Source organism: Lutzomyia longipalpis, chromosome 3, assembly GCF_024334085.1.
Source record: "Lutzomyia longipalpis isolate SR_M1_2022 chromosome 3, ASM2433408v1".
Taxonomy (NCBI): domain Eukaryota; kingdom Metazoa; phylum Arthropoda; class Insecta; order Diptera; family Psychodidae; genus Lutzomyia; species Lutzomyia longipalpis.
Window position 1 is genome coordinate 29,276,386 of NC_074709.1, and position 27,222 is coordinate 29,303,607.

Below are 27,222 nucleotides of genomic sequence, written 5' to 3' on the forward strand. Positions count from 1 at the left end.
TAGAAAAACCTATAACGCCTATAACCTATAACTAGCGCCATCTCTTTCCTCTAGCATAGCCTCTCCACCAAAGACACAAACCATATATTTTATAGCACAAAATCCAGCCCATTAACCGACCATTTTTTCTTCAATAAACAAATGAAATCAGAGAGGGAAACTCCCTTTCATTGCGTGCAAAATGTAACATAGTGTTCATTTGAGATAAATTGTGAGAAAATGTACCGAACAGATAAAAAAATATTACACGAGAGAGCCATAATTTGCGTGGCTCTCTCTTCTCGTCGATCCTTTAAGTATAATCTTTAAGTATCTGTGTGTTCAGTTAAAACACACACAGATAAATTGGTGTCCAAACACCTCAAGAATATTTGTGTGGCCGAGTAAAAATATCTAATTTTATCCTCGCGCATTAGTTTGTACCATTGCGGATCATTCGACGCGCGCGCATCTTTGAGCGCCGAAGCTGTAAAAACCATCGCGAAAATGGCCTGGGTTTGTCCATAACACTTCGAACGGCTGAGGAGTCATCGAATCAGTAGATCGTCAGCCTTGCTCCGGCGCAACAATCAACTTTCTCGGGTGATTCGGTGGTTTGCACACGTACACAAGAAAAAGGAAGAAAGTTCAAGCTAAGCTTGATCGCACCCCCTTCGTATTGTCTGGATATAAAGTGTGTGGAAAATTTTGGTTCTGTGTGATAATTTTTTTTTGGAAATTGCAAAAATCCCCATTTGTGGGAAAATTAAAAGAATTTTTCTTTGCAAAAGTTCTTCCGTAAATTTGCTTCGTGGGTCGCTTTGGGTGCACTAGTTTAGAGCTTTTAGTGAATTTATTTCTCTCTCTCATTTTTAGAGCAAATTTAAAGGACGCGCTTTGTAGCTTTAGCGAGTGAAAAAATAATTTTTAAGGAAGTGAAAGAGGACTTTAGCCCCTGTCCCAAATAATCATCTAATCATCAACCCCTCTCTTCTTTGCAACTTGTTCTTTGCAGTCTGTGTCACAGTAAAAAAATCATCAATCACAAGTGAAATAAAAGTTTAAATAGAGGAGCTTTCACAACCATCAAAATGTCCACAGCCGTAAAAACATCGAAATATTCCTACCGATCGACAGGAGGCGGAAGTGCTGATGTCAATATTGAATATAGTGCCGATCTGAGTGCTCTCTCTCGCCTCGAGGTGAGTGTCCTTTTAGTCCTGCACAAGATAAGAAAAAAGCTCCACAACATTCCCAAATTAAAATCTTATATAATTCCTTGAAAGCTTAAAAAATTATCTTTCAAGGATTATATAAGCTTTTCTCGGAAAGAAAATGCGTGTGTTTGTGTGAAAAAAAATGAGAACTTAGGGGAGCTTTTGTGTGTCTTTCAGGATAAAATTCGCCTCCTCCAGGATGATTTGGAATCGGAGAGAGAACTTCGTCAGAGGGTGAGTTGAAAAAGTCATTATTTTAACGTTAATTTTGGTGGAAAAACTTCCTTAAATTAATATAAAATTAAGCTCTCCTTCTTGGGAAATTTGTGCTGAAATCCTTGTGAAAGTTTTACATAAAATTGAAGCTTTATAAAAGCGAAAGAGATTGTGAAGATTCAGGGAAACATTTAAATAGTTTTTGATCACTTATCTATATCTTACGTATCCTTATTTATCTGTAAATTGAGCTTAAAACTTTTCTTCCGTTTTTATTTATTTCAAATGATTTTTTGCAAGATCCACTTCTGTCTGAACTTCCTTCATAAATCTGTATATAAATGAGAGCTTTTACTCTATAAAAAGCTCTCAAGAGAGCTAATAAATTCAGAAGAAAATACAAAGAAAAGCCCTTGAAATCCGTTTGAATTTAAAGAGCAAAAATTAATTTATTTCCGAAAGCTTCAGCTGTTTGAGAAAGCTCAATAAATAAGGGTTTATTCTGTACTAAAACTAGAGCTTTAATCTCGATAAGGAACACTCTAAAAAAAAACCAAAGAATTTAATAGAAAATGCCATGAAAACTCCTCAGAAAATTTCTTTAAAATAAATAAATGAATAAAAATAATTTATTTTTGAAAGCTTTCACAATAGCCTGAGCCCCAAAAATATTCGATTTTAAAAGACTTAATTCTGTGTTTAATACGACTTTTCACCACCTAAGAAAAGCTCTTAAAAGACCCAAAAAATTCAAAGGAAAAATTCAATAAACTCCCCGGAAAAACACCTTCAAATTCAAATGAGTCAAAAATCGTTTTACTTCGAAAGCTCTCGAGGGGAATTCATTAATGAAGGGTTAACATGACACTATTTCCGTTTTACGACAATAACCCATTACCTAATTGGCTAACCTTGCAACACTCTATGAAACATTTCCCATCGTCTATGCACCCCCAAATCTATCCTCAATTCAACAAAATGAGACTGAATTCTTATTGAAAAAAATGCTTTTAAGTGGATTTGCGGAGAAAGTTTCGAGAAAAAAAAAGTCCTCCAGACTGTCGGAAAATTGAGAAGATGAAAAATTATCGAGATTTTTTTTTAACGGCAACTTGCCTCTCCGTGAAGTATTCCGATGATGGCTCAAAATAACAAAGTTTTGTGAAAATTCAGAGTACAACGTCTATTAATAGATGACTTCTGCTTTAAAAATATTCATGAATCACCGAGAGATTCGAGAAAATGACCTATGTTTTCGTATTCCTGTTGATGCGATGATTCAAAAGCAAACATGTGAGAACTATTCTTCCCGCCTAGAAATCCTCCCCAAAAAAACTTCTTAAAAAAAACTTTAAACTAAAAAGAAAATCCTCCAGAAATTTTCAAGAATAAAAAACCTTTCAGAGAAACTTCCTCGGAAAAGTTGAAATGAACTTTTCAAACGAATATCTCTCACCTGGAAGACCTGCAAACAGCAGAGAGCTACAGAAAAAAGATTCTCGCACACGGGGTAATTTTATCTCGAGAGAAATACGGAAGAATGTGCGTGGGTGCAGCCCATTTCTGCCTGATATAACATGAAAATCCTCACACAAATATTTCACTGAATAATTTTAGATTTAACACACACACTCCGTGTGCTGAAAAACTCACGTTCTCTCCCTCTTAATGCTTCGACAAAATGATCTTTTTTGCGATAGAACACAGCAATTTTCACCTCATGTGCTGGGGAAAATTTTTATTAAATAGTATTGATGTACAGCTTGGGAAAATTTGGAAAATTCAAGAGGAAGAAATAAAAAAATCGACATGAGAATGAAAAAAATTAATTAAGAAGAAAAATAATACAGGAAGAAATTAACAAAAAAGGAAGAAGAAGGCTGAAAATTGGCAAAGGATCGGGAGCTTTTCATAGCCATTTTAGGGAAATTCCTTAAGAATATTTTTATGTACAAAAACACGTGTTTGTGCACGTGTTAATAAAGAACTAACTAGAAGCTTTTCGAAAGGAACTTTTAGATTAATTTATTTGACATTAAATTCTTGATATTTAAGACTCTTGATTAATGTTCTAACACCTAGAACTTTTTACGTTAAATTTCGCAAAAAATGAATTGTAAAAAAATTTCTTTTCTCTTGTAGATAAATAAATTATTTTTATGTTAAATTGCACACGGAAGGACTGAAAATATTGAGCAAATCAATTGAGTAATAAATCGACTAAATTAAATACAAATTTTCAATTCATTAAGCTTAAAAACTGAGTGGAAAGAAAGGAAAATTTGAATAAAATCTGAAAAGGGGCTCTATAGCGACCAAGAAACCTTTAAAATTCACTTGAAATCTTCAAAACTTCAAAGATTTTCGGGGTTTCTTGATCGCTGAATAGGGTCAAAGACTGTAAAATAATTTTTCCATTGAAATAGAGCGAATTAAACTGATAAGGAAACCCCACAAATGTTCCTTAATCACCTCAAACAACGATAGAATAATATTGAAACAGCCGGCAATAATTAGCCTAAATTCAAGACGCGAAGAAGAAATTAAAAGAAAGGAAATATCTGCCAATAAATTTTGCCGTCTAGTGTTATGAAAGCATTATGAAACTGAATATCCTTGAATTTCTGTTTATATATTCTCTTCTTTTCTCACTGACTGAGCATGTGGAAGACATCTCTCTATATACACACATAGCACGCGTTATATACAAAATGATATTCCCGTTATTTGAAAGCTTTTAGACAATTGAAAAAAGAATTTTTTCCACCAAAAAAAAACTACTTTTAAAAATGAAGAAAAAAATCATAAAATAAAATTCTTTAAATGTTCTTTGTAGATTGAACGTGAAAAGGCCGACCTCAGCGTTCAGGTGATCGCCATGTCTGAGCGTCTTGAGGAAGCTGAGGGTGGTGCCGAAAATCAGGTGGGTGGTTACAATGACGTCCCATAAACTCTCAAACTAAGAGGAACTAATCAATCTTTTCTATTTTCTTTTTCTTTGTTTTAAATCAGTTTGAAATGAATCGCAAGCGCGATGTTGAAATGACTAAGCTGCGTAAATTGCTCGAGGATGTGCACCTGGAATCCGAAGAGACGGCCCATATTCTCAAGAAGAAGCACCAGGAAGTCATGGTTGACTTCCAGGAGCAACTTGACATGCTGACAAAGACCAAAGTGAGGTAATAACATCATTTTCAGCTCTTGCAAAGGCTTCAAAGGTTAAGGAATTAAGGATTGCGAGGATTTCGCAAAAATTAGGGGCTCAAAATGATGGAGATTTTGTAATTTTTTTGAATTATTTGAGACATAAATGAGGGGTAAACAACTGTTGGAAAAAAGAGACGACATGTTTAAATATTCCGAATATTTAAGAAAAAAACGTTGAGAACATTGAGAACAGAATATTTAGAATAATTACATATTTCTCTTTGCTTTCGAAATTTGAGGAAAAAAATTAAATATAAATCATTAGAAAAACGTTTGTTTATTTGCCTACAAAAACGTTATAAATTCGTCAGTAAATTAATCAATCAAAAATTGATTTAGTTAAAGTATCAGCTGAATATTAATTAAAATAATTATAATATCAAAATAAAAAAATAAAAATTATTTGTTTTAAATTTAGAAGATTTAATTTATTCATTAGAAATTCATGACGTTTAATTGACAGTTACAAAAATTCAAAAGTCAAACGTCAAATGACTTTTTTCACTAAAAACTGCTTAGTTTCCGTCTGTAATTTTATGGTAATTAACTTAAAAACTACTTTAAAAATTACTTTAAATTCAAATGGCAACCGTTAGAAATTTATTAAAGTTAGAAATACAAAAATAAAAATTTTACGTTAGAAATTCGTTGTCTATTGTCCTGTAAAAATTTAATTTTCAAAAAAAAATCTCTTTAAATAAATATTCGAATTATTGGAAATACTTGTCATACAAACCAAGATTGAATTTCTAAAACATTCTATGTAAAACAGAAAGATTTTTCTGAGAATCTATATAGAAAATTTGTAATTATTAACCCCTTTAAGCATAATCATAAGTTTTTCAGCGATCCCAAAAGCTTCAGGATCGCTATAAATTTGAAAAAAAAAATTGAATGATTTGCCAATCACAAGATCAAATGATCTTCAATTTCAGTAACTTCTCGGTTCTCTAAACTATTTTTTCGTCCTTTTTTCTTCTTAAAGAAAATTACAAATTTAAAGAAAGAGGAAAATGAGCTTAAATATGGAATGTTTTCGCAAGGTGTGCCGCCAAAATATTTTCCCATTCGCACCCATCCCATCATAACGATCATCGCGCGCGCGGTGATCATGAGGATCGCGTATGCGTGGCGCATGCGAAATTGATCGTTTTTCTTGTGTGTTGAGGGAATGTTATTTTTAGCATAAAGTCCGTTTGCTCGGCACTCCGGCCAAATATGTCTGCCCCTTCGCACAATGATCATTCTCGACTCTTTTCGCCGACACCGTCAAGTCAGAAATTTGATATGTAGAAGCGAGATGGATGGGCCAATGTAGATGATTCAAAAAACTCCTGTTCACACGAAATTCCACGCACGAAATTATTATTGCTACATGCAAAACTGAAAAATCCCTCCGCGGCCAGGATGCGATGGCGGCGCGCCGGGAGAAATTTGGGACATTGCCTGCACGCGGCGTTGCATGGGCAAAAGTAACTAAAATTGTCATCTTCTCAGTTGGAGAAATTATGAAATTTTGCAATTAAAATGCGTAAAGCTCTTCAAGAGGCGAATTTGTTGCAATTTGCTGATGCTACAACCGACAGGTGGATGATAAAATTAATATTAATTTCGTACTGTGTTGGCATAAATAGAACGAAAATTCATGCGATCGCGCGTGTTTCCCATCACTCTTCTTCTGTGCACACAGAAAAAGGCGCGCGCGTCAAGACGTTGAATTGGGGTTAATGAAGATCATCCTCACATGTGATCTCCTGGAGATTGGCCCACACATACACATCGTGAGAATGCGGGGGGATGATTTTGGTGCATGATGAGCAAAGTGGCAGGATTCCAGCTCTCAACCGGACGTCTCATTTGCACTAAATGCTCTGAATCGAGTCTTTTGATGTCAAATAAATCACGCAATTTTGCAACAATTTGCTCACAATTTCTCACATTTTGGGGATCTTATTTCTTGTACTTTATGAGCTTTGTGGGAAAGGAGGGGATAAGCACGATCGCTTTCAATTTATTAATATTTTACCTTTTGAAGAAGATTTTGTTTGAAAGAAGAGAGAAATTTTTTATTTTATAGATTTTTTTTTATAAAAGAAGTTCAAAATAAAACATTTTTTGAAAGAATTTTGAGGTTAAAAAAATAGGAAAAGTAAAAAAACATTCTTAGGCTTAATGCTGAAACTTTAATATTTCATTTAGAGGAAGTTTAAGAGGAGAATTTAAGACTTAGGGTTTTTTAAAAGAATTTCTTCAACATCAATCTTCATTTTCAGATTATAAAAAAAAATCGATAAACCGCCTAAAACCCGATAACCCCCTTCAAGAGATATTGCCTAAGTCCTTCGTATAGCAGAGGCATAATCTTGTCCATTTATTTACAAATTTATTATTCACCACCTAATTATAAAAAAAAGAATCAATTTTAACCTAATAACGATAAAAACCAGAATAAAGTTCCTAAACCCATTTAGGAGGTTTAAACCTTTTATCTAGTAGAGACATAAAGATGGCCTAATTTATCAGAATAATTTTATTTTAAAACAAATAAAGCTCAAATTTTACACTTGATGCTTTAAACGACGATAAACTTTTAAATGACCTTAAATCCATTTTGGAGGTTTAAACCCTTTATCTAATAGAGATATAAAATGTCTTAATTATTAAAAATTCAATTTTACAATAAATTTTTAAAGAACAAGCTTTAGTTTAAGATTTTACAACGTCAATAATGTTCTAAACCATCTAAACATTCTTTAACCCATTTCTAATCTCATCTGATTAAATTCTTCGTCTAGTAGATGCATAAAAATGCCCAAAAATATTAAATATTTTATTTTAAAAATAAAATAAAATTTTCTAATAACATTCTATGGGATAAAATGACAATTTTTAGGTTTAAATTTGTGAAAAATGTTGGGGCAGTCTTAAACTGATTTTTGAGGTTTAAACGGTTTAAACGCCCTATCTAATCAAGATGAAGCAAAAACATAAAATGCCTTAATTATTAAAAATTCAATTTTAAAATAAAATTATAAAGAACAAGTCCCAATTTTAGATTTAAAACTTCAATCAAGTTCTAAATGTCTTTTAGCCCATTTCTAAAGCCATTGGATTAAATCCTTCGTCTGATTGAGACATAAAATGCCCTAAAACATTAAAAATTTATTCATTTTGTTAAAAAATAAATTCTAATAAAGAGAAACAACTTAAACTAATTTTTTAAAGACCCCTAAACAACATTAGAATTTTCTTCAATAAAAGAATTTCTTTTTCAAATGAAAAATTAATTTTATTAGTAAAAAAAAATAACAAATAAAATACATTTTTTAAAAACTTTGCAGGGCAGAGAAGGAGAAGGCCAAATTCCAAGCTGAAGTCTACGAGCTCCTTGCGCAAGTTGAGTCAATCAATAAGGAAAAGTTCCTTTCGATAAAGCAAGTGGAGAAGCTTGAGGTGCACGTTTCGGAGCTGAATGTTCGCATTGAGGAGCTCAATCGCACTATTTTGGACATCACTGCCCACAAGACACGTCTGTCTTCTGAGAACATCGAACTCGTCAAGGAGGTTCAGGACCTCAAGGTCAGCATTGAGTCCGTCATTTACTCCAAGTCGCAAGTTGTGACCCAACTCGAGGATGCCCGTCGTCGTCTTGAGGATGAGGATCGTCGTCGCTCCACCCTTGAGGCATCCCTCCATCAGGTTGAGATTGAGCTGGACAGCGTGAGGTTGCAGCTGGAGGAGGAATCCGAAGCTCGTCTCGACTTGGAGCGTCAACTTGTGAAGATGACCGGTGAGGCACAGCAATGGCGTGCAAAGTACGATGCTGAGGCCGCCGCTCGCGCCGAGGAGATTGAGGAACTGCGCCGCAAGTACACCGCACGTATTCAGGAGCAAGAGGAGCACATTGAATCCCTCCTTGTGAAGTTGAACAACCTCGAGAAGCAGAAGAGTCGCCTTCAGAGTGAAGTTGAGGTCCTCATCATCGACCTGGAGAAGTCCAACGCCACAGCTAGGGAGCTCCAGAAGCGCGTTGACACCCTCGAACGCACAACTGTTGAGCTGAAGTCACGTCTCGATGAGACTGTCTCCCTGTACGAAGCTGCCCAGCGTGAATTGCGCAACAAACAAGCCGACATTCAGCGTCTCAATCATGAATTGGACAAAGTCAAGGAGCATAACAACACTCTCACCCGTGAGAACAAGAAACTCGGAGGTTTGTTTTGTAGACTTATTCATTAAATTTTCCTTGTAAGACTTTATTGGAACCTACTAAACTAAACCTGATCTGCAGATGATCTTCATGATGCCCGTGGCACAATTGCCGAATACACTCGTCGTCTCCACGAAATGGAGCTTGAATTGCGTCGCCTTGAGAATGAACGTGATGAACTTACTGCTGCCTACAAGGAAGCTGAGGCTGTAAGTTTTGACTACAACACTTATCATTCTTTGATTCCTAGTTAACCTGTGCACGTAACGTGTTTTTAGGGTCGCAAAGCTGAAGAGCAGCGCTCACAGCGTCTTGCATCTGAATTCAATTCCTTCCGTCATGAAGCTGAGCGTCGCCTTGCTGAGAAGGATGAGGAAATCGAATCTATTCGGTAAGTCGAAGATCAGACAAAGAACAAACGAAATTTTTATGTCTTTTATGAATTTCTTTTAACGAGGTTTGAGGGTTTATATTTATGAGCCTTAAAAAGAGTTTAAAAACCTTAAAGTATATAGGAAATTCAGTCGAGTTTCAAGACGTGTCTGAAGCTTTTTGTTCTGAGACAAGATCAGGCAAAAGGATCGTTACGTAGGCTTAGAAAATATTCCCGTTCTTTGCAGTTTTTTTTAGACAGATTTGAGTAGTTTGTGGGGATTTCTTAATAAGATCTAAGAAAGTTCTTTAAATATCCTTTAAGATTCTAGAACAGATTTAAGACCTAGAAGACCTAGGAAACCTAGAATGTTTTTTATACCAAATAAAAGAAGATTTGAGCTGAAAAACGAGCTGAACCTTCTCTTATTTTTTTTCTTCAAATTCCTTTAATTTTTTATTGGAAAATAATTTATTTTTATGCTTTTCTTGATCTTTTTATGTTCTTTTAATGTGATCTTTTTTATATTTTTTGTCAATGAAGGGACATTGTTTGACGTTGTGCTAAGCCCCTTAGAGTAGTCAATTTAATTCTGAGAACAAAATTTTTCTTCTCAGTGCAAAATTGAATTTTTTAGTCTAAATTGATTCTTACAGAGCAATGAACACCGAAAGATCACTTAATTATGCAAAAGTTTTTCATTTAAAAATTTTCTTAACGGAAAGAGGGTGCAGCTCGTTTAACCCGCCGAACATATTCTCAAAAAAAATCCAAATAAAAGAGAAAGATCACCTAAAGATCAGCAAAAGGAAAGAACTTCTAACAGGCGATCGTTTAAGAAGTAAAAGATGATCTTTTGATGATTTTCTTCTTGATCTTGACGATCTTGACCTCTCCCGAAAGATCTTCTCAATCTCCTAACTTCCTGATAATTCATTGAGGAACCAGACAAGACGACAAGACATAAAAATGTCTCTCCGAAGGAATGAAATAAGTGAATTAAATGAGTGATGATCGCGATATGATCACCATTGACGAGCACTTGGGCTAAATTACATCCCAAGACAAAGAGTGATCTTCAAGAGCATAAATTACACAGAGGCGAGTACTTAAAGTCAGGCACAACAATTGTCGAATGTGCTAAAAATAAATCTCAATTAAATTTAGCACAAGCGTACGATTGTTGTTTTTCTCAAAAAGCAGCCGTTCGACCTCAAAGTGTGGGGGATCAAGTTCACAAAACTTCTTCTGCCAAAGCTTTTGGACCTACAATGATGATGAAGTTGATCAGCAAGAGATCACTTAACATACAAAAGATCACCGCGATTATGAACGATCGGCTTTATCTAAAAGCTCCTGGAGTGGCAGGAATGCGATCTTGCGATCATTTGTGATCACTAACAGCGATCTTTGGGGGAATTTGCAAATCAATCAAATGAATGTGATGCAGGAAGTATATAGAGAAGCGTCCCCGCTCTATAAATAACCTGGACGCCGATAAGTGCAGCCGATGGAATGCAACCGGATAAAAATACAACAGAGAGAGAGGAAGATAATTTGTGTGCATTGATCACTGATCGATGGTTTTTGAAGGTGAAGATCGCTGGTGATTTTGAGGGATGCTGCGCAACAAAAGGCACAATGAGATCTGTGACCCATTTCAGTTGATCGGTGAATGTCCTGCAGATCGTGTCCTAAATTGCCATCAGGGCGTAAAACGTGCGTGTTTGTGCAGTAGTGAGGTGTGATCAACCCAAAAAGAATTTCTTGACGAATTTTATTTTGGCAACAGGGCTGCAAAACAGCGAAGATTATTTCCCACAATTTGCGAAATTGAGCGAAAAGTAGACTGAAAATAGAGTTCAATGGCAAGCTTGATGGCAAGGAGTGCACCCCACCCTAGAGCAAATAATTTCGATGGCAGGCGCGAAAGTGCAGAACCTCAATCGAGCCCAGCAGACAAGAGTCGATCGCGAGTGGACAAACACCGTGTTAATCCGCTCAACGTTGGGCAAGCTGTGGAAGCTGAGCGGATTGTGAGGATCATCGAGGAGAAGACAGGCATCGATCGTTTGATCGAGCGCAACAAGAGGCGTCGGCACGAGGATAATCTCAAGCTGCTGCGGAAGCTCAACGACATCGATCTCTTTGCTGAGCGCTTCAATTTGCAGGAGACAAAGAAAGCCGTCATGGGGGACTACCGGCAGGACGTACAAATGTCCAAGGAGCTCAAAAAGGCCATTCGTGGCAAGTCTGCAAATGCCATCAGTGCAGCCCTTCTGGCTGAAAGTACACGCAACATCGAAGGGCATGCAGCTGCTGATCATTGCCTCGCCGAAGAGGGGACATTTGTGCGATCAGGTAGTATGTCCCGTGGACAAAGTGAAAGTCGCTACGTGCGTACGATGCACGTGGAATTTATGGATGAACGTGCCATCAATCAGCTCGAAGCTTCCGTGAATAATTCCCTGCAGGAAGTGAAGCGTGAACTTGTCAATTTCAATTGCAAATCATCAGAGATCTACCATGAGTCAAGGTATACACGAAAAGAAATTATCAGCCCCTTGAAGAATTTGCCCAAAGCAGCAGTAGCAGCATATAGGAAATTGGTGCCAATGTTGCGCAACAGCCACTCAAAGTGAACTAAAAATAAACTCATACATAGAGACGACTGCTTTTCAGAGCAGAACACAATCTGGGAAGGGAAATTTTAGGGCAACTAAGCAACAAATTTTGAAGCAACCCCCAAAAAAAACCATAAATTAACACTCCATGTTAACCCGCTCCAACTTTTTTTTATTCCTTACAGCAAGCAGACAGCTATTGAGATTGAGCAGCTCAATGCTCGTGTCGTGGAAGCCGAAACGAAGCTGAAGACCGAAGTGCAGCGCATCAAGAAGAAGCTCCAAATTACCATTACTGAGCTCGAAATGTCCCTGGATGTTGCCAATAAGACCAACATTGATCTCCAGAAGACAATTAAGAAGCAATCGCTCCAGCTTACCGAACTCCAGGCCGGCTATGAGGAGATCCAACGTCAATTGCAGCAAACATTGGATCAGTATGCCGTTGCTCAGCGTCGTCTCACCTCACTCACGGGAGAACTCGATGAAGTACGTGCCAACTATGAGATTGCCCTACGTGGAAAGCGCTCAGCTGAGGTTGCATGCGAAGAAGCCGGCGTACGCATCACCGAACTCACCAACATCAATGTCAGCCTGGCCTCAATGAAGGCAAAGATTGAGCAGGAACTCTCCGTAATTGCCAGTGACTATGAAGAAGTAACCCGGGAGTTGCGCGTCAGTGACGAGCGCTACCAGAAAGTTCAGGTGAGTCCATGTCAAAATTACTGGAGTATGGAATTGTAGGAGTATGAAATTACTGGAGTATGAATTATTTTGGGAATACTGGAGTTGGGAATTTCTTTTTAAGTTTGCGAAGCTTCTACGAAAATTTACTTAGAAGCTTTGCAGAATACAGTTAAAAGATTCTAGAAGATCAGACCTTAGGAAACCACGTTAACGGAATTTTTAAACAACCTTTATTCTGTCTAAAATCTTACAGGTAGAGCTTAAGCATACAGTGGAACTTCTGCATGAAGAACAGGAACGCGTTGTCAAGATTGAGGCTATCAAGAAGTCCCTTGAAGTGGAGATTAAGGTAAAGCAAAAAACAAAATCAAACCAAAGAGCAAATACAACAGAAACTAACCGGGTTAAAATTCTTTTCTGTAGAACCTCTCAGTGCGCCTGGAAGAAGTAGAAACGAACGCTATTGTTGGCAGCAAGAGAATTATTAGCAAATTGGAGGCACGCATTCGCGATTTGGAACTTGAACTTGAGGAAGAGAAGCGACGACATGCCGAAACCATTAAGATTCTGAGGAAGAAGGAACGCACAGTGAAGGAAGTGATGATTCAGTGCGAAGAAGACCAGAAGAACGTACTCATCCTTCAGGAAACCCTCGAAAAGGCCAACTCCAAAATTGCCGTCTACAAGCGTCAACTCAACGAACAGGTAGGAGAGACAGTTAAATTAGATCTGACGTCATTGCAACGGATTTTTGAAGAAGAGAAAGGAGACTAATCGGGGTTTGTTTTATGTGTTTTGTAGGAGGGTCTCTCCCAACAGTCCGTCACACGTGTACGTCGCTTCCAGCGCGAACTGGAGGCTGCTGAGGATCGTGCCGATACAGCTGAGACCAACTTGAACCTGATCCGTGCTAAGCACCGCACCTTCGTCACAACATCCTCTGTGCCCGGATCCCAGGTCTACCTTGTCCAGGAGACCAGGACAACCACCACCGACTAAGCGACAACTTTATTATTTTTTTTTGACAGCGCACATTGACTACAAAATCTTTTTCTTTAGTTGTCATCCTGTTATCTATAAAACAAAAATTTCTTCTTATTTTTTTCTTGACTTTGCGAGAGAGAGAACAAACAAATAATAAAAAAAATTGCACAACATTCCCGGCCAACGCAAAGCAGCAACAGCGCAAAATTAAGGAGAGCTGTGAGATAAATTCATCTCGAAAAATTTTTTTTTGTTCATCAGCTATTTAAAAAAAAATGGCGCAACCTGCCGGGATAGTCTTACAACAGCAACAAAGAGAGAACATTTAAAGAAAAACACAAAAATATCAGAAAAGGGAAATCATTTTATAAAAGAGAGAAAAGAAATTATGATATTTAAATAAAAACGATATTTTAAAAAAGAAAATCAAAGATGGCGAGTCGTTTTTTATCGTTATTTTTTCAATTTTTTCTTGCACGTACAGCGCCATCTCGTGAGAAGAACAAGATAGCGCACAAGGACGAAAACTATGTTAGTTTTAAGCACAATGCCGAATTTTTCCTTCAAGAGAGAAAATAAATGAAAAAAAAAATGTTGAAATGCGTGGGTGGTAAAATATAATCAAAGAAATAAATGAAAATAACTTTTTAATCCCTTCGAGAGCTTCATTAGAATTAAAATGTTTTTTTTAAGGGGCAAAAGGATCTTCCTCTCACTTCGCACAGACTTTCTCATCACACACAACACATTAATAAAAAAAACAAACCAGCTTCATGGAATAATTTATTTTTTAGCTGTAATTTCTTATGTCTATTTACTGGTTTAAATTATATATAATAAAAAAAAATATTCTTTTAATGTAAAATTCTCAACTTTTCACAAAGAACAATAAAAAGTTGTTAAATTTATTTATTTAATTTCCCTTTTACTTCGCTTCTGTTGCTTCCGGGGGATCCTTTGGTGCTTCCTCCCCTCCGGAATCATTAGCTGATGAACTTTGAGACCTCCTGAGGCCATTTGGATGCTTTTCCGGGAAGATTTCTGCAAAATTCTCCTCTTTACTTTGCTCCTCAATTGATGCAATGAGTTCCGGAAGGGAATCTTTGGCAATGTGTTGGTGAATTGCTTTGAAAAAGCCACGATAGTGATGGAAATTGTGGCTGAAAGAGGGAAAAAATCAACTTCCGGACATTTTTGAGTCCTTCCGGAACTTACATATTGAGCAGGATGGTCCCCATGAGTTCCTTGCAGTCAATTAAATGCCTCACGTAGGCTCTTGTATGCTCCCGGCAAGCAAGGCACTCGCACCCAGCGAGAATTGGGCCGAAATCCTCTCTAAACTCTTCCAGGGAGAGATCAATGTGAAGCTGATGCTTCCTCCCATGCTTCCGCCCATCGAAATCAAACACAAGGGCACGATTTCGGAGGCTGTAGATATGCGGAAGGGCACTATCGAATGCATCCACACCCAATTGCACCATCTTGAGCACCAGGAGTGGTGGAAAAGCCCCAAAAATCATCCGGAATTTCTCTTCCGGAAGATTCTCAGTGCAGAGCTTAACAATTCCGAGAATTTCCTCCTCAGGGACAAACAGAGCCGTCTCCCCATTTGCATGTACCCCATCAATGAAAAACCCCCCAATTTCTTCCATCCCCTTGGCAAATTCAATACTCTTCTCTCGATTTATCCGGCTAAATCCACCCACAATTGGCGCCAGGATAAACATTTTCCTCAACTTACTCCCCCCATCGCTCTTCCTCACTCTCTCCAGGCATTTTTCAGTAAAATCAATGCTTCTTGTCACAGACTGAATCCCTCGCTTCTTGGACGAGGTAGTCGTTGTGTCCCCATCGCATAACAAATGGAAGCAATCCGGCTGAAAAGCTTCCACAAAATCCATAAATATTTCCGGACTTACCACACGTTTCCCATGTCGTGTGAACATTGGTACACCCCCCTTCTCATGATGACCCCCCTTGGATTCCTCACTCGTGTCCCGGATGCAGAGAAACGTCGGGCATTCCGGTAGAGCAGTGAAAGAGGAAATTCCCTTTCCGGATGCACCAACAACATCCAACATTTCCCATGTTGTGGCTAAATTCACAGCAATTGGGGTCTCTCGGAGGTCAGTGGTCAGTTCTGCAACCTCCCTAGAGATGTAAGGAATACTCCCGCCCTGGAAAATTGCAAAGAAAACAAACAAAATCAATATTTTGGGGGTAATAGTGAATGATCCCAGCATGGAATGTTTGAGGTTATGTCACATACCCGGGTGTTTTGGAAGAGAATTGGAGTCTTCAGGCAAATGTCAGGGAGTCTCTCGATCCCAGATAGCTTCCCAAGTCTTCCAGAACACTTACTAACACTTTCAATTGCGAATTTCATGATTTTTTCACAGAAATTGGGAGTTTTTTGTGGGAAGTGATCAAAATAGAGTGAGCGAGAAGGCTTTAAGATTCGCGCGTATTCTATATCTATCTCACTCACAATGCCGGGTTTTCTCAATTTTCTCGCGATTTCCACCAATAAATTGAGAGAAATATTCAAGAAAAACAGTCAGAAAGCACTTGAGGTGATAAGAAATTGAGAAAATTAGCTTCAAAGTGAAAATTATGGAAATTTTAGGAAAAAAAAACTGAAAAACGTGAAAATCTGATACTGAATTTTGAATTTAAAAAGTTCGTTGAACTTATCGATTTTCACTTCAAGCGATAGTTTCGATAGCTTTCAATAGTTTCGATAGTTTCTTTCAAAGATTTCAAAGATCTTGATTTTTTTTTATTAAACTGAAAAATTTAATTATTTCGCTTCAAAAAAACAAACAAACAACTCATTTAAAATTTAATTTTATTCATCTAATAATACATTTTGTGCACTACAAATTCCGGGAAGAACATCCCTCACCATAATTAATCATTTAGGAAGCCCCTTCATACCATTTGGGTTTCATCCATTCACTTTGCTTCCCACCTGGTTGCTTTAGCACAACAAAGGCATTCCCATTGACATCCCTCGAACGTGCTGAATACTTCTTATTGCCCTCCACTACGCTAACTCTCTCACGGATTCTCGTTGCATTCTCATCCACTTCCGGTGCTCCACCTGTTGCACGTCGCCCAAAACGCGGTGAACGGAATCTCCCTGCTGGGGGATCATCGACATTTTCTACCATTAATCGGAATGTGGGTGAATTTGGATCATCCTGAGGGGGTGCAATGGAGGATCTTCGTCTTGCGCGCTCTGTGTTGTCATTGTGATCCTTTCGTGGACCTACAGCTGATGGAATGTGATCACGTGATGGTGTCCGTTCCTTTATAATATAATCAGTTTTGGCTTTTCTGTACTCCGGAAGAGCCTGGAAGGGTAAAATTTCCGGTGGAGTGTGAATATTTGGTGGTGGAGCTGGGTTCTTTGTGAAGCGCTTTATGTAGGTTCCATCGGGCAGAGCTGAGAGTCGAAAATGCGAATCAGGTTTCCTTGTTACAGGACGTGAGCGTGGAAAATCCAAAAATCTGCATCTGAAATGAAGGAAATCATAAAAGTTCTTGCAAGAAAATTTCATTCATTAGAAGCCATTACTTGTATTCTGGATTGAATTCTGTTGTCCCATTGAGATTGAGAAAAGGTTCTCTGGCTTTGGCTCTATGCGGTGGGGCTGTGATGTTGTGATCTTTGAAACTTTCATAATATTCCGGAGGTGTCTTCCCGAAATCTCCACTCATTTTGAGGTGATCATCTTTCCGCATTAGCTGACATCGCTCAAGGGCGGATCTTTCGTGCTCCCTAAATTGTTCACGGTACTCAGGAACAACATCAATGTCCCCGCTGACATTTAAATTATCCGGTTTACGGATTGGATTGCTCTTGGCTACATTATCGTAACTCTTGAATTTTTCCGCATACTCTGGAACCCCCTGAAAATCTCCCTGTATCCGAATGTTGCTCATCTGTGGAATTGAATGACTCTTCTCGATGACGGGAAATTCCACAAATTGACTCCTGTACTCCGGTTTGTACATCGCATCACCCTCAATCGGGAGATTTGACATTGGAAAATGTTGCCGATTTGTAATTTCTTGCAATGGACGATCCTCAATAATTCGGCGAACTTCAACCATGGAATAGGGCACGTATGATGATGCGTATTCTGGGCGGTAGTCCACTTCTCCTGTAAGTTTGAGATTTTCCGGGAATTTATAGGCACTTTGGCGGCAGTTGCTTAGCTCGTCTTCCTGAAAATTATTTTTTTTTAATTTAATTCAATTTTATTTAAATCGTTTTTTTTAAGAGTTTTGTACCAAAAACAATCTAAATTTTTCCTTGTGCTCAGACTCAGCCTCCATGGACTTTGTCTCGGTGACCCTAAGTGAGGTTGGACGTCGCAGGAGCGGTGATCTCGGTGGTGGTGGTATAGGTGGATCGTGGTAGCGTCTATTGTATTCAGATTTGAGTGCTGAAAATGGGATGCATGGCTCTGAGGTGTTGTACAGGCAAATGTTGCTACGTGTGTAGATTTCCGGTGGCCTCCGTCGCCGATGGAAGCCCAATTCATCTACCGTTATGTACTCATGCGGTAGCTTCTTGTGCCACCGCGACGTCTGTGGTGGCGATGTGTCCGACAAATCCGGTTCGGAGGTGGATTTATTGCGGAAGAAATTGCTGCCGTCTCCAAAGTCTCCAAAATTGGATTTTCTGAATTAAATAAAAATGAAAAGAAATTTAAAAAATTAATGTAAAACTGTAAAAGATTTTTGAATACATTTGAATATGTACCTGAAAAAGGATTTTTTTCGCTGATCATAATTTTTTTCAGGGCTTTCGGCATTTCAGTTTTATTAATAAAAAAAATCATGATATATTTATTTATTTTCAATTTTAAGACATTTAATTTACTACAGAAAAAAAGATTTATAAAATAAATTGAAAGAAACAAAATAAATGAAAAAAAGTTTGAAATGAATTTTTCTTGAAAAATTGAACCATTTTCTTTACAAGATCGTTAAAATCGATAGGATCGCACAAATCGATAAGATCGACAAGTTGATCTTCAAGGAAAATTCGCGCTTTTTTGGTAAAGTAACGGAATCTCTCTTATCAAGCAAGTTCATCTCAATTGCGTTTTCTCGCTTAAAAAAGCTCGAAAAAATGTTGTCCGCGGCGCGTGTAAAGAGTGAAAAGAACCCAATTATGCTCCTCAAGGAACTCTGCGACAAGCACAAGTTCCTTCATCCCAAATATGAGGACTGCTCGACGGAATTCGATGATCGCTATGTCTACTCTTGTGAGGTTATGTTGCACACTTTGAGGGGACTTCCGGAAAAGCTCTTACTGACAAGAATTTCCCTCTTTCTTTGCAGGCTTTTGGGACAAAAGTGAAGGCAAGTGCCCCAACTGCGCGTGAGGCAAAGATTAATGCGGCCAAGGAAGTCCTGGACACTGTCAGGGATCGTTTTAAGCTGGATCTCAAAGTGGAGGATCCCGTTTTGGATCCCCGGGGCTTTTACAACTACGTCGGCGCTCTCAATGAGGAGTGCGTGAAGAAGAAACTCCAGCAGCCACTGTATCAAGTTAAGCCCGTTCCCAACAAGAAGAAAGAGTCCATTTTTGAGGCAATCTGCCAACTTGGGAATCTCAGTATCTCCCAGAAGAGTACTTCGAAGCAAGCTGCCAAGCATGCAGCTGCCAAGGCAATGATTGAGCACCTCAGTGAGGTTCAGGTGGCTGAAATGTTTCCCGTGAAGAATGAGACACACAAATTCGTGGCATGCTTCAATCCGGATCATCTGGAATCAGCGAAGAAGCTCCTAGAGAATTCCACAATGTGCGCCGATAAGAAAGCCCTCGTGGAGGACGTGTGCAGGACACTCGGTATCCCATCGCAGTCCTTGCTATTTGCTGACAATGGCGAAGATTTGGAGCTCTTCTGCATGAACATTACCTTCGCCTCGAGCTTCTGCGGGAAGCGTCAGAAGGTCTACACGGATGTTGTGAAGCATCTCCGGGAGATTATTAATGCAGACGTGGAGGAGGAGGCTGCTTCGTAAGCTCTCAATCTCAACTGAATTCTTGTTTTGAGCTTTTTTTTTATTCTTATTAACACGAAAACTCTGAATTTCTCGAATTTATTCGTTTCTTTTCATTTAAAAATCTCAAAAATGTGAAATTCAAATTACCTGAAGTATTTTTTTTTAAATTAACTTTAAATAATAAAGTTATGTGAAGTATCTAAGGAAAATTCTTAATGCCAAAATAAATGCTGTTTTAGCAAAGAATTTGGGGATTTTTATTTATTGGATTTATTGCTCTTCTCTCGTCTTCTAGTTCAAATATGTGCGAGTTTTTCTCTGAAAGTTTCCTGCAAGTTTCTTTCCTACCTAAGAAAATTCCCTCTAGAAATTCCCAAACTCTCCTGCTACCACCACACCCTCCTCCCCGTCCTCCACAAAAACTATTCATATCAATACAGGGAAGCTTCATGGCAACAGAGTGTTGAGGAATTTAATCGATTCCTTGGCGCGCGCGGGAAAGACGATTAGAATGAAGAGAGAAAAGAAAATCCCGAGAAGTTTGCAAATAAATCTGAATTGATTTTCCACAAAGAGGAGAAACTTTTCACAATATTGCTGAACCTTGAACTCTTTCCGAAGGCAAAGCTCATGGCCAGAGGAAATTAAACAAAGTTCTTGAGTATCAATATTTGATGGAGTATCGACGGCACGACGATATGGGTGAAAGGATGAACTTGAGAGGCCTCATTGTGAATTTTCTAATCAATATATTTTTTCTTTAGTTTGGAAAAAGCAAACAATGCAAAGGATTGATTGAGAAATTATTTACCCAACTTCAGTGCTTTTGAATTTAGTTCTGCTATGTATGTCCTTAAAAGCTCACAATTTGGACACTTGTTCACTGCACGAAAGCTCACACAGGAATGACTTTGAGGCTCTTCTTTTAGCTCTACGGAGTAGAGTGCCATCAATAAACTTCCCCTGCGTCGAATTCTTCAATCAACCTCCCCCCAAATCAATTGCCCAATTTGAAAAGTTTTTTTCCAGGTCCCCCACCACCCCCCGTGCAACGAATTTTCCTTTAAAGTTAATTTTTCTTTAAAAAAAAATGAATTTACGTCTCTTCTAACGCAAAATGTTCTCCTTTAAAATGCTAAATGTCATGGATAAAATAACATTTGGCATTTTATGCAACCTCCACACCTATTTTAAGGGGGATCATTGAGGTCGCTCAGCCCCCCTCATGAAGCCCGACAGGTGGAGAGAAAACAAAGTTTCAGTCACTCTGGAAACGTGGACTTTCGTGATTTCAACATTTCTCTATAAGCGATGGAACTGCAGCTTTTCCACAGAAAATTCTTCATTTGCGACGTTCTCACTGCTCTTTCCCACAGACGTGTGGGCTTTCACCACCCCCACCCACCTAGATTTCTCCCCCTAAACGGCGGTGTCCTATATTTTAAAAGCTGTGCCCGCTGTGCCACATCCAAACCTATTGACAAATGACTTTTGAACTCTGCAGAGAACGTAGTTTGGCCATTTAAATGCGGATTTCTTGCTCTAAATTTATGTTTTGTATACAAGTAAAAGCTTTTAGAGCTTTTACAACGATTTGTGGAATTTTATGAGAAATATTCTTTGATTGATTTATTGAGAGAATTTATCTTAGATTTTACGTTCTTTCAATTGAATGTCAATAAAATCAAAGAAGTGAATAAAACTGGAAAATTGAGAAGATTTGAGACCTTTATGAAATTAAAAAAAAAAACATTTTTAACTTTAATTCATTTAGAAAATTTCTTTAGAATATCCTGAGATTTTCATTTAGAAAGCTCTTCTGAAGCTCTAACGTCAGATATATTTTAAAATTCAACGTTAATAAAACTTTGAGATAAAATTAATTTTCTTCAAAAGAATCATTTAAATTCCCCTTTAAACGCAAATAATTCTTGAGCGTTTTTTCACAAAAAGAATTTTTACTTTTTCTTCTTCCCCAAATGACCTTGTTGAGGATGTTGCCCCTGTTGTGTTTATAAAAATCCTCAAATGTCCTTTGTACTGCGAAACACTTTGCTCATACATTCTCGCTATTTTTATTTCTTTATTATTTAATTCTCTGCTAGCGTGCAAAGTACAAAGAATTATGTACATGTGTTTTTTATTGGCAAAAGAGCTTTTTTTATGCTTCAATAAATAAATCACCTCAGGCAATATTCTTAAAAATAAATCAAAGAAATAAATCTTTGCAAAAATTAATTTTTTAGCGTCTATGAGGGCAAATTCATCAATAATTTCCCATTGTTGGCGGTAATTGAAAGGAATCTGCCGTCGAGCCACCCCCCGTATAATGACTTCCTGCGACGCGCCATGGAGGATGATCCGCGTGTGAAGACGGTGAGCTCCTCACGCGATGCAAAAAGGTTAATCAGTGATTTGCATGCAAAAGAAGACAACGTTAAGCTATGGAAGGGGTGTGATGACATTAAACTTGCGCGACGGGGGCTTCGCGAGCTTTTATCCGGGTTTCTCGGTCAAATGCTATTCTTAGCGCCGTGTTAAGGGGCGCGCCCCATTCCACACACTCACGAAATGAATATTGCATCAATTTCACTCACTTTTTCAATTTTCGTCTCATTCCCATCACCTGCTGCAGATCAATTTTCCACAAAACACGATCGCGTGCAACTTAAAGCTTCGGAGCTTTTTTTTCCTATGTAGGTATTTAAAGCCACGAGATTCCTCTTCAGGGGATTTTTTTCTTTCACTCTAGAACATCACAGAATTTGCATAAAAATTCCCAACTTTTCTTACTTTCGGACACAAAAAGCGAGAGAGATTTTTAAGTATTTCTTTGTAGGAGCTTTTTTTGCGAGAGCTCCTTTTGTGGGAGCTTTTTCGTGTGCTTCCCACGAAGCTCCTCACGACGTACTGAAGGGATGAATTTTCTTTTACAACACAAGAGAGGAGCTCGTGGTGAGTAAAAGTAAAGAAAGAAGAAAAAGCGAACGGCGCCTGTTCTCCCCTCCTGACACCTTCACGTGGATTTCCGTTCAATTGAATGGAACTCCCGGCCCGTCAAGGCTCCCGGAATTGTAAGATTGATTTTTAAGAGAGATTCCCACCAAGGCTGATGATGTAATTAATTTCCCAAACATACTTCCCAATAAGCTTGAGAAGTAAAAATGTGAAATGGAAAAGCTTACAAAGGGAAGAAGTTTTTGCTGTATGCTCATCTTTAGATAAATTTCTTTTTTCTTTGTGGAAAGAATTATATTTAAATAGCGAAAAAACATTTCATATGATTTTTGAAAAATTCTTGACATGGAGGCGCCTGGTGACTTTTAGTTTTGACGGTACAATTAACCAAGGACTACAGTGGAGGCGCCGGGTTATAACAATCAAAACAATTTCTCTATAGACACGTCTGGGAATTGCCAGGAATTTTTTCTTCAGTGCAAAAGCTTTCATTTTCTTTATTTTTTCTTAAAGAAAATTTGAAGATTTTTATCTTCTTTTTCAAGAGAAAATTACAGGAAAATTTGTGGCTACAACCAGGCGCCTCCACTGTTACGATAGTTCAGTTACTTTTTTATAGAATGTTTAAAAATTCTCGAAATTTTCATTTAATTTTATTTATTTAATTTATATTTTCTTGTAGTCCCTTCCTTATAATTCAAACGAACGTCTCATAAAAAAAGGTAAAATTTTATGTGTTTTTAATCCACCTGGCGCCTCCACTGTTAATGTTTCGTATTAAAAATGTTTTTATATCTTTATTTAAATGTTTCCTCAACAAATAAAGAGTCAAATATTAAATTAATATGAAGATTAGGATATTTTTTTTAATTTACCAGGTGTCTCCACTGTTTTATTTATTTATTTATTTTATTCTTATTAGAACATTCTTAAAATTTTTCTAATCAGTTATTTTTTTTTCTTTTTTAAGAAATCTGTAAAACTTTAAAAACTTAAAGAAAATCCTAAAATTGAATGAAACTTTTCTTTAAAAAGAAAAAAAAAAGAACAAAAATTGTAAAAATTTATTACTTACATAAGTGCTTCATCTACTTCACTCTAAAGCGTGTTAAGAGATGTACAAAAGTATAAGCAAAAAAAAGGGGAAGAAAGTTCGTTACACTGACCACACACATCGTAAAGGATTGACGCGCGGTGAGAACAATGCGACAACCTTGGTCGGAGCGGGGGTGGGAGACTTTCTATCGAGGGGTGAGTGGCTCAGAGAAAGCTCGCAAGACTTGCCAATGCATCGCCCTTGGGGCCAAACAATCGCTCACTCACACGCAAATGACCCAAACACGTGGAATTGGGTCAACTGGCCAAGCTCTCGCGCGGCTCTCATCTATATTTGCCCAACGAGCTTTCTCGTCTTTTATCACTCATATGAGAACACTGCGGGGGTGTCTTGTGAATATTTATTTTTATTTGATTGTTTGCTCCTCAAGGGCTCATGATGATGTGGGGTTGGGGGTGAGTCGTCAGTTGACCACGCTAGAGCGGAAGTTGGTGCGATTAATGGGTTTGCCATTAAACTCAAATGGGCATGAAAATTCCAAGAAACTTCAATTCTCTATTGTTTCTCTGGAGGTCCCGCGTCAAGTCCTTCAGATGGGGCAAAATCTTTTGAAGATTTATGGATGACGTTCAAAGGGCACGAAAGAGCCATAAAGTGGAAGAGGGTTGTAATTAAATGTGAACTTGTCGATCAATTTAGGGGATGTTTTTGTCATTGAGAGCTTTCATTTATTCTTCATTTTAATTTCACGCAAAGGTTGGATAAATGTTTCTTTTGGGAAAGAATTATAGCTGTCTAGTTCTTGCTCTAGCTAGAGGGTAATCATTTGAAGAGGCAGAAGAGAATTAATAAAGACAAATTTTGAAGAAAAAATTGAATGTTGGGGATGGAGTTTAGTTAAAAGAATTTTACAAAAGCTCTGAAAAGCTCCACGATATTTTTATTTATTATAATTGAATGAAAAAAGTTCTAAAAATATAGAAATGAACTTAAAAGTCTAAATAAGAGTTTCTTCTTGTCACCACGTTGTTCCTATTCACCCTATTTTACGGTAATTATGTGCAATAAATAAAAATACTAAAAAAAAAATTGAGACGTTTTTTAACAGATTTGTGCTTGAATTTATATTAATGAAAAATTAAACAAACCAACAAGAAACATTAACGATTAATCTTTTAAATGGGTTGTTGCACGCAATTATCTTTCGCAATAGTTGCACGCAATTCATCACTGCAATGTTTGTATACAATTATCAATTGCAATTGTTGCATTGAACTGGTCATTAAAAATTATTTTATGCAACTAATTGATGCAATGATTGTATGAAATCTTTTAAATATTCTAACAAACAATTCTTAAGCGATTAATTGCACAGATTAGTTCATTGCAACGATTCTATTGCTTCAATGAACCATACAGGAATGCAATTTCTCTATTCAATTATCAATAAAGTAATTTTCTAAGGAATATTTCATTAATGATTAGTTGGATGCAATTTTTTAATGCAAGTAATTGATGCAACTGATCAAATGAATATTTCATAAATGAATTGTTGAATGCAACTATCTATACAAAATTGCACGCAACTATTCAATATTTTAATTAAATTAACTTTTTATATTTTCTCGATTTCATCCTAGAGATTTTATTGCTCATTTTATTGCTTCGATTCATCTAACTTTTTATAATAAGTGAAATAAAAAAAAATCAGACATTTGAAACGGACTTTTTGTTTGAATTTAAACCAAGAAATATTGAAGAAACTTCAGAGAATTTGTTGCAGTTAATTTTTCTCTGCGACAATTTTATGCAATTGATTTATGCAACGTTTTCATGAAACTTTATTTGAATATTTTAACGAATATTTCTTAATCTTAAATCGAGATGTGCAAATAAAGATTAATAGATTCCCATAATATATAAAACAACCCCAAAGGACGCTCAATAGCCGCCATTTTGAATTGAACCACAATGTTAAAACAAAGCTAGAAAAAGAAGTTACAAGGAGGGACTTTGTAGGCTGAAATGGATTTTTTTCCTTGAAAAATGTGTAAATCAGCCCAATAAAACATGTTTTTTTTTTATTAAAATTTTGCCTTTTCATCATTTTTATTTCATAATCAATCATTAATCCTTATAGTTGCAGTTTTTTTGTTGCTGAAGAACACCATGAGTATAATTCATATATATGTTTGTATATATATAAATTCATGTATATATATATACTTTTTCACCTTACACGCTATTCTTTTTTTTTATTCATTTTTTTTCCTTACATTTTAAATATGTTTGTTGTTTTGTATTTTTTTTTCTTATCTCTTCTTCTGTCTCTTAGTCGCTATATCATGTGTTCATCATCTCTCTAGGTTTCATTTTTTTTAATCATTTTTATTGGCGAGATTTTGGCGAGAAGGCGAGAGATTCGCTCTTCAGTTGAATATCTCTGTTTATTCTTCAATGTTTTTTTTTCTCTTCGCAAAAGTTGGTTTTTTAAGCCGTCTTCTCGCGGGTTCAGAGCGCACAGAGTTTGATGATTTTTTTCTTCTGTGAGCACTCAGTGCTTTTTAGCATCTTCATTCCCTCTGGTTGGGACCCACATACATAGCTTCCTTTCCTTCTTATTCTTCCTTCCTTCACACAGAAGGACGATTCATTCAGAGCTCACATAAAGTTTAATAATATAATGCTAAAAATATTATCTGCATGAACCCACATTTTTCTTTATTCCTGCTTCTCGTCAATTTTTTTAAATCCTTGTTTCAGTGTCATCTCATTGTCCCATCACTAAATACTAAAAGTTTTTTTTTATCATGATTTTTTCTTCATTTTTTTTCATCTTCTACAATATATTTAGTATCTCTTTGCCTTAATCAATATATTTTTTAATCATCTCACTTCTATGTTTTTTTTTCCTTAATCAATATAACTTATGTATGCATATCATTTACTATCGTCTTCTAGGTTTTTTTTCACTATCTTTTCTTCATTTAATTACTTAAGTCGTAAAATATTAATTTCATATCACGCGCTTTCACTCAAGTCTATTGGTTATTTAGTTCTTGGTTGCTTTTGGATTAGTAATTTTTTTTTAAATTATTTTTTCTCTTCTTCTCCTCCAATTCACCAATTTTTCTTTCTTTTTTTTAACTGGACAGCACACTGTGTTGTAGGGTGGTCTCTAACCCCTTGATTACGGACCTGGAACTAGGGCACATTTTTGTGTATTTTTGATTTATTTTTATTAAAAATAAAATAAAGGGAAAATGGACTAGAAGTTTAGAATTCTAATCACTGAGGTAAAAAGAAAAATATTTTTTTTATTAAACAAATTTTCTTTAAAATATCAATTTGTTTTAACTAAGATTTTGTCCCTAATTTTTTATTTATTCTTCTCTTGTATTTAAGTAGATAAATTAAGTTCAAGAAGTAAAAAAAAAATTTTTTCACGCAGTATTTGTGATTCAATCTCATGAATTTTTCAATTAAAATTTAGCACAAAACATTTTGAATTTAATTTAACTAGTTGGTCCTAAACAAAGTTTTAAAGCTTGAAATTTGCATTAAAAATCGTTTTAAAAATTATTTATTCCTAAAATTAGGTTGATTTATCAGAAAGCTAAATAATTTGCACTATTAGTGGATTTAATAACAAACAACAGTGGTTTGAAAAATTATGCTTAAAC

At 36.7% G+C, this 27,222-nt stretch overlaps 5 protein-coding genes across 5 annotated transcripts; 3 read left to right on the forward strand and 2 right to left on the reverse strand.

Annotated features, from left to right (window-relative positions):
- Positions 1-419: 419 nt before the first annotated feature.
- On the forward strand, positions 420-13,923 carry LOC129793714 (paramyosin, long form-like). Its single transcript, XM_055833939.1, has 12 exons — positions 420-673; positions 995-1,181; positions 1,374-1,430; positions 4,249-4,335; positions 4,425-4,591; positions 7,961-8,832; positions 8,911-9,038; positions 9,108-9,220; positions 12,012-12,531; positions 12,767-12,862; positions 12,937-13,218; positions 13,315-13,923. Exons 2-12 carry the CDS (start codon positions 1,071-1,073, stop codon positions 13,510-13,512), a joined length of 2,631 nt encoding a protein of 876 aa, XP_055689914.1. The 5' UTR covers positions 420-673; positions 995-1,070; the 3' UTR covers positions 13,513-13,923.
- LOC129793716 (paramyosin, short form-like) lies at positions 10,593-11,986 on the forward strand. The gene has a single exon (XM_055833941.1). The coding sequence runs from the start codon at positions 11,068-11,070 to the stop codon at positions 11,842-11,844; it is 777 nt and encodes a 258-aa protein (XP_055689916.1). The 5' UTR covers positions 10,593-11,067; the 3' UTR covers positions 11,845-11,986.
- A 344-nt stretch (positions 13,924-14,267) lies between the features above and the next one.
- On the reverse strand, positions 14,268-15,982 carry LOC129793715 (queuine tRNA-ribosyltransferase accessory subunit 2). Its single transcript, XM_055833940.1, has 3 exons — positions 15,767-15,982; positions 14,713-15,674; positions 14,268-14,657 (listed from the first exon to the last, which is right to left on the reverse strand). Exons 1-3 carry the CDS (start codon positions 15,881-15,883, stop codon positions 14,423-14,425), a joined length of 1,314 nt encoding a protein of 437 aa, XP_055689915.1. The 5' UTR covers positions 15,884-15,982; the 3' UTR covers positions 14,268-14,422.
- Positions 15,983-16,331: 349 nt separating this feature from the next.
- LOC129793717 (uncharacterized) lies at positions 16,332-22,436 on the reverse strand. The gene is made up of 4 exons (XM_055833942.1): positions 22,122-22,436; positions 17,797-18,190; positions 17,078-17,730; positions 16,332-17,016 (listed from the first exon to the last, which is right to left on the reverse strand). Exons 1-4 carry the CDS (start codon positions 22,145-22,147, stop codon positions 16,416-16,418), a joined length of 1,674 nt encoding a protein of 557 aa, XP_055689917.1. The 5' UTR covers positions 22,148-22,436; the 3' UTR covers positions 16,332-16,415.
- Positions 18,559-19,770, forward strand: LOC129793718 (uncharacterized). Its single transcript, XM_055833944.1, has 2 exons — positions 18,559-18,784; positions 18,856-19,770. Exons 1-2 carry the CDS (start codon positions 18,644-18,646, stop codon positions 19,540-19,542), a joined length of 828 nt encoding a protein of 275 aa, XP_055689919.1. The 5' UTR covers positions 18,559-18,643; the 3' UTR covers positions 19,543-19,770.
- Positions 22,437-27,222: the final 4,786 nt, after the last annotated feature.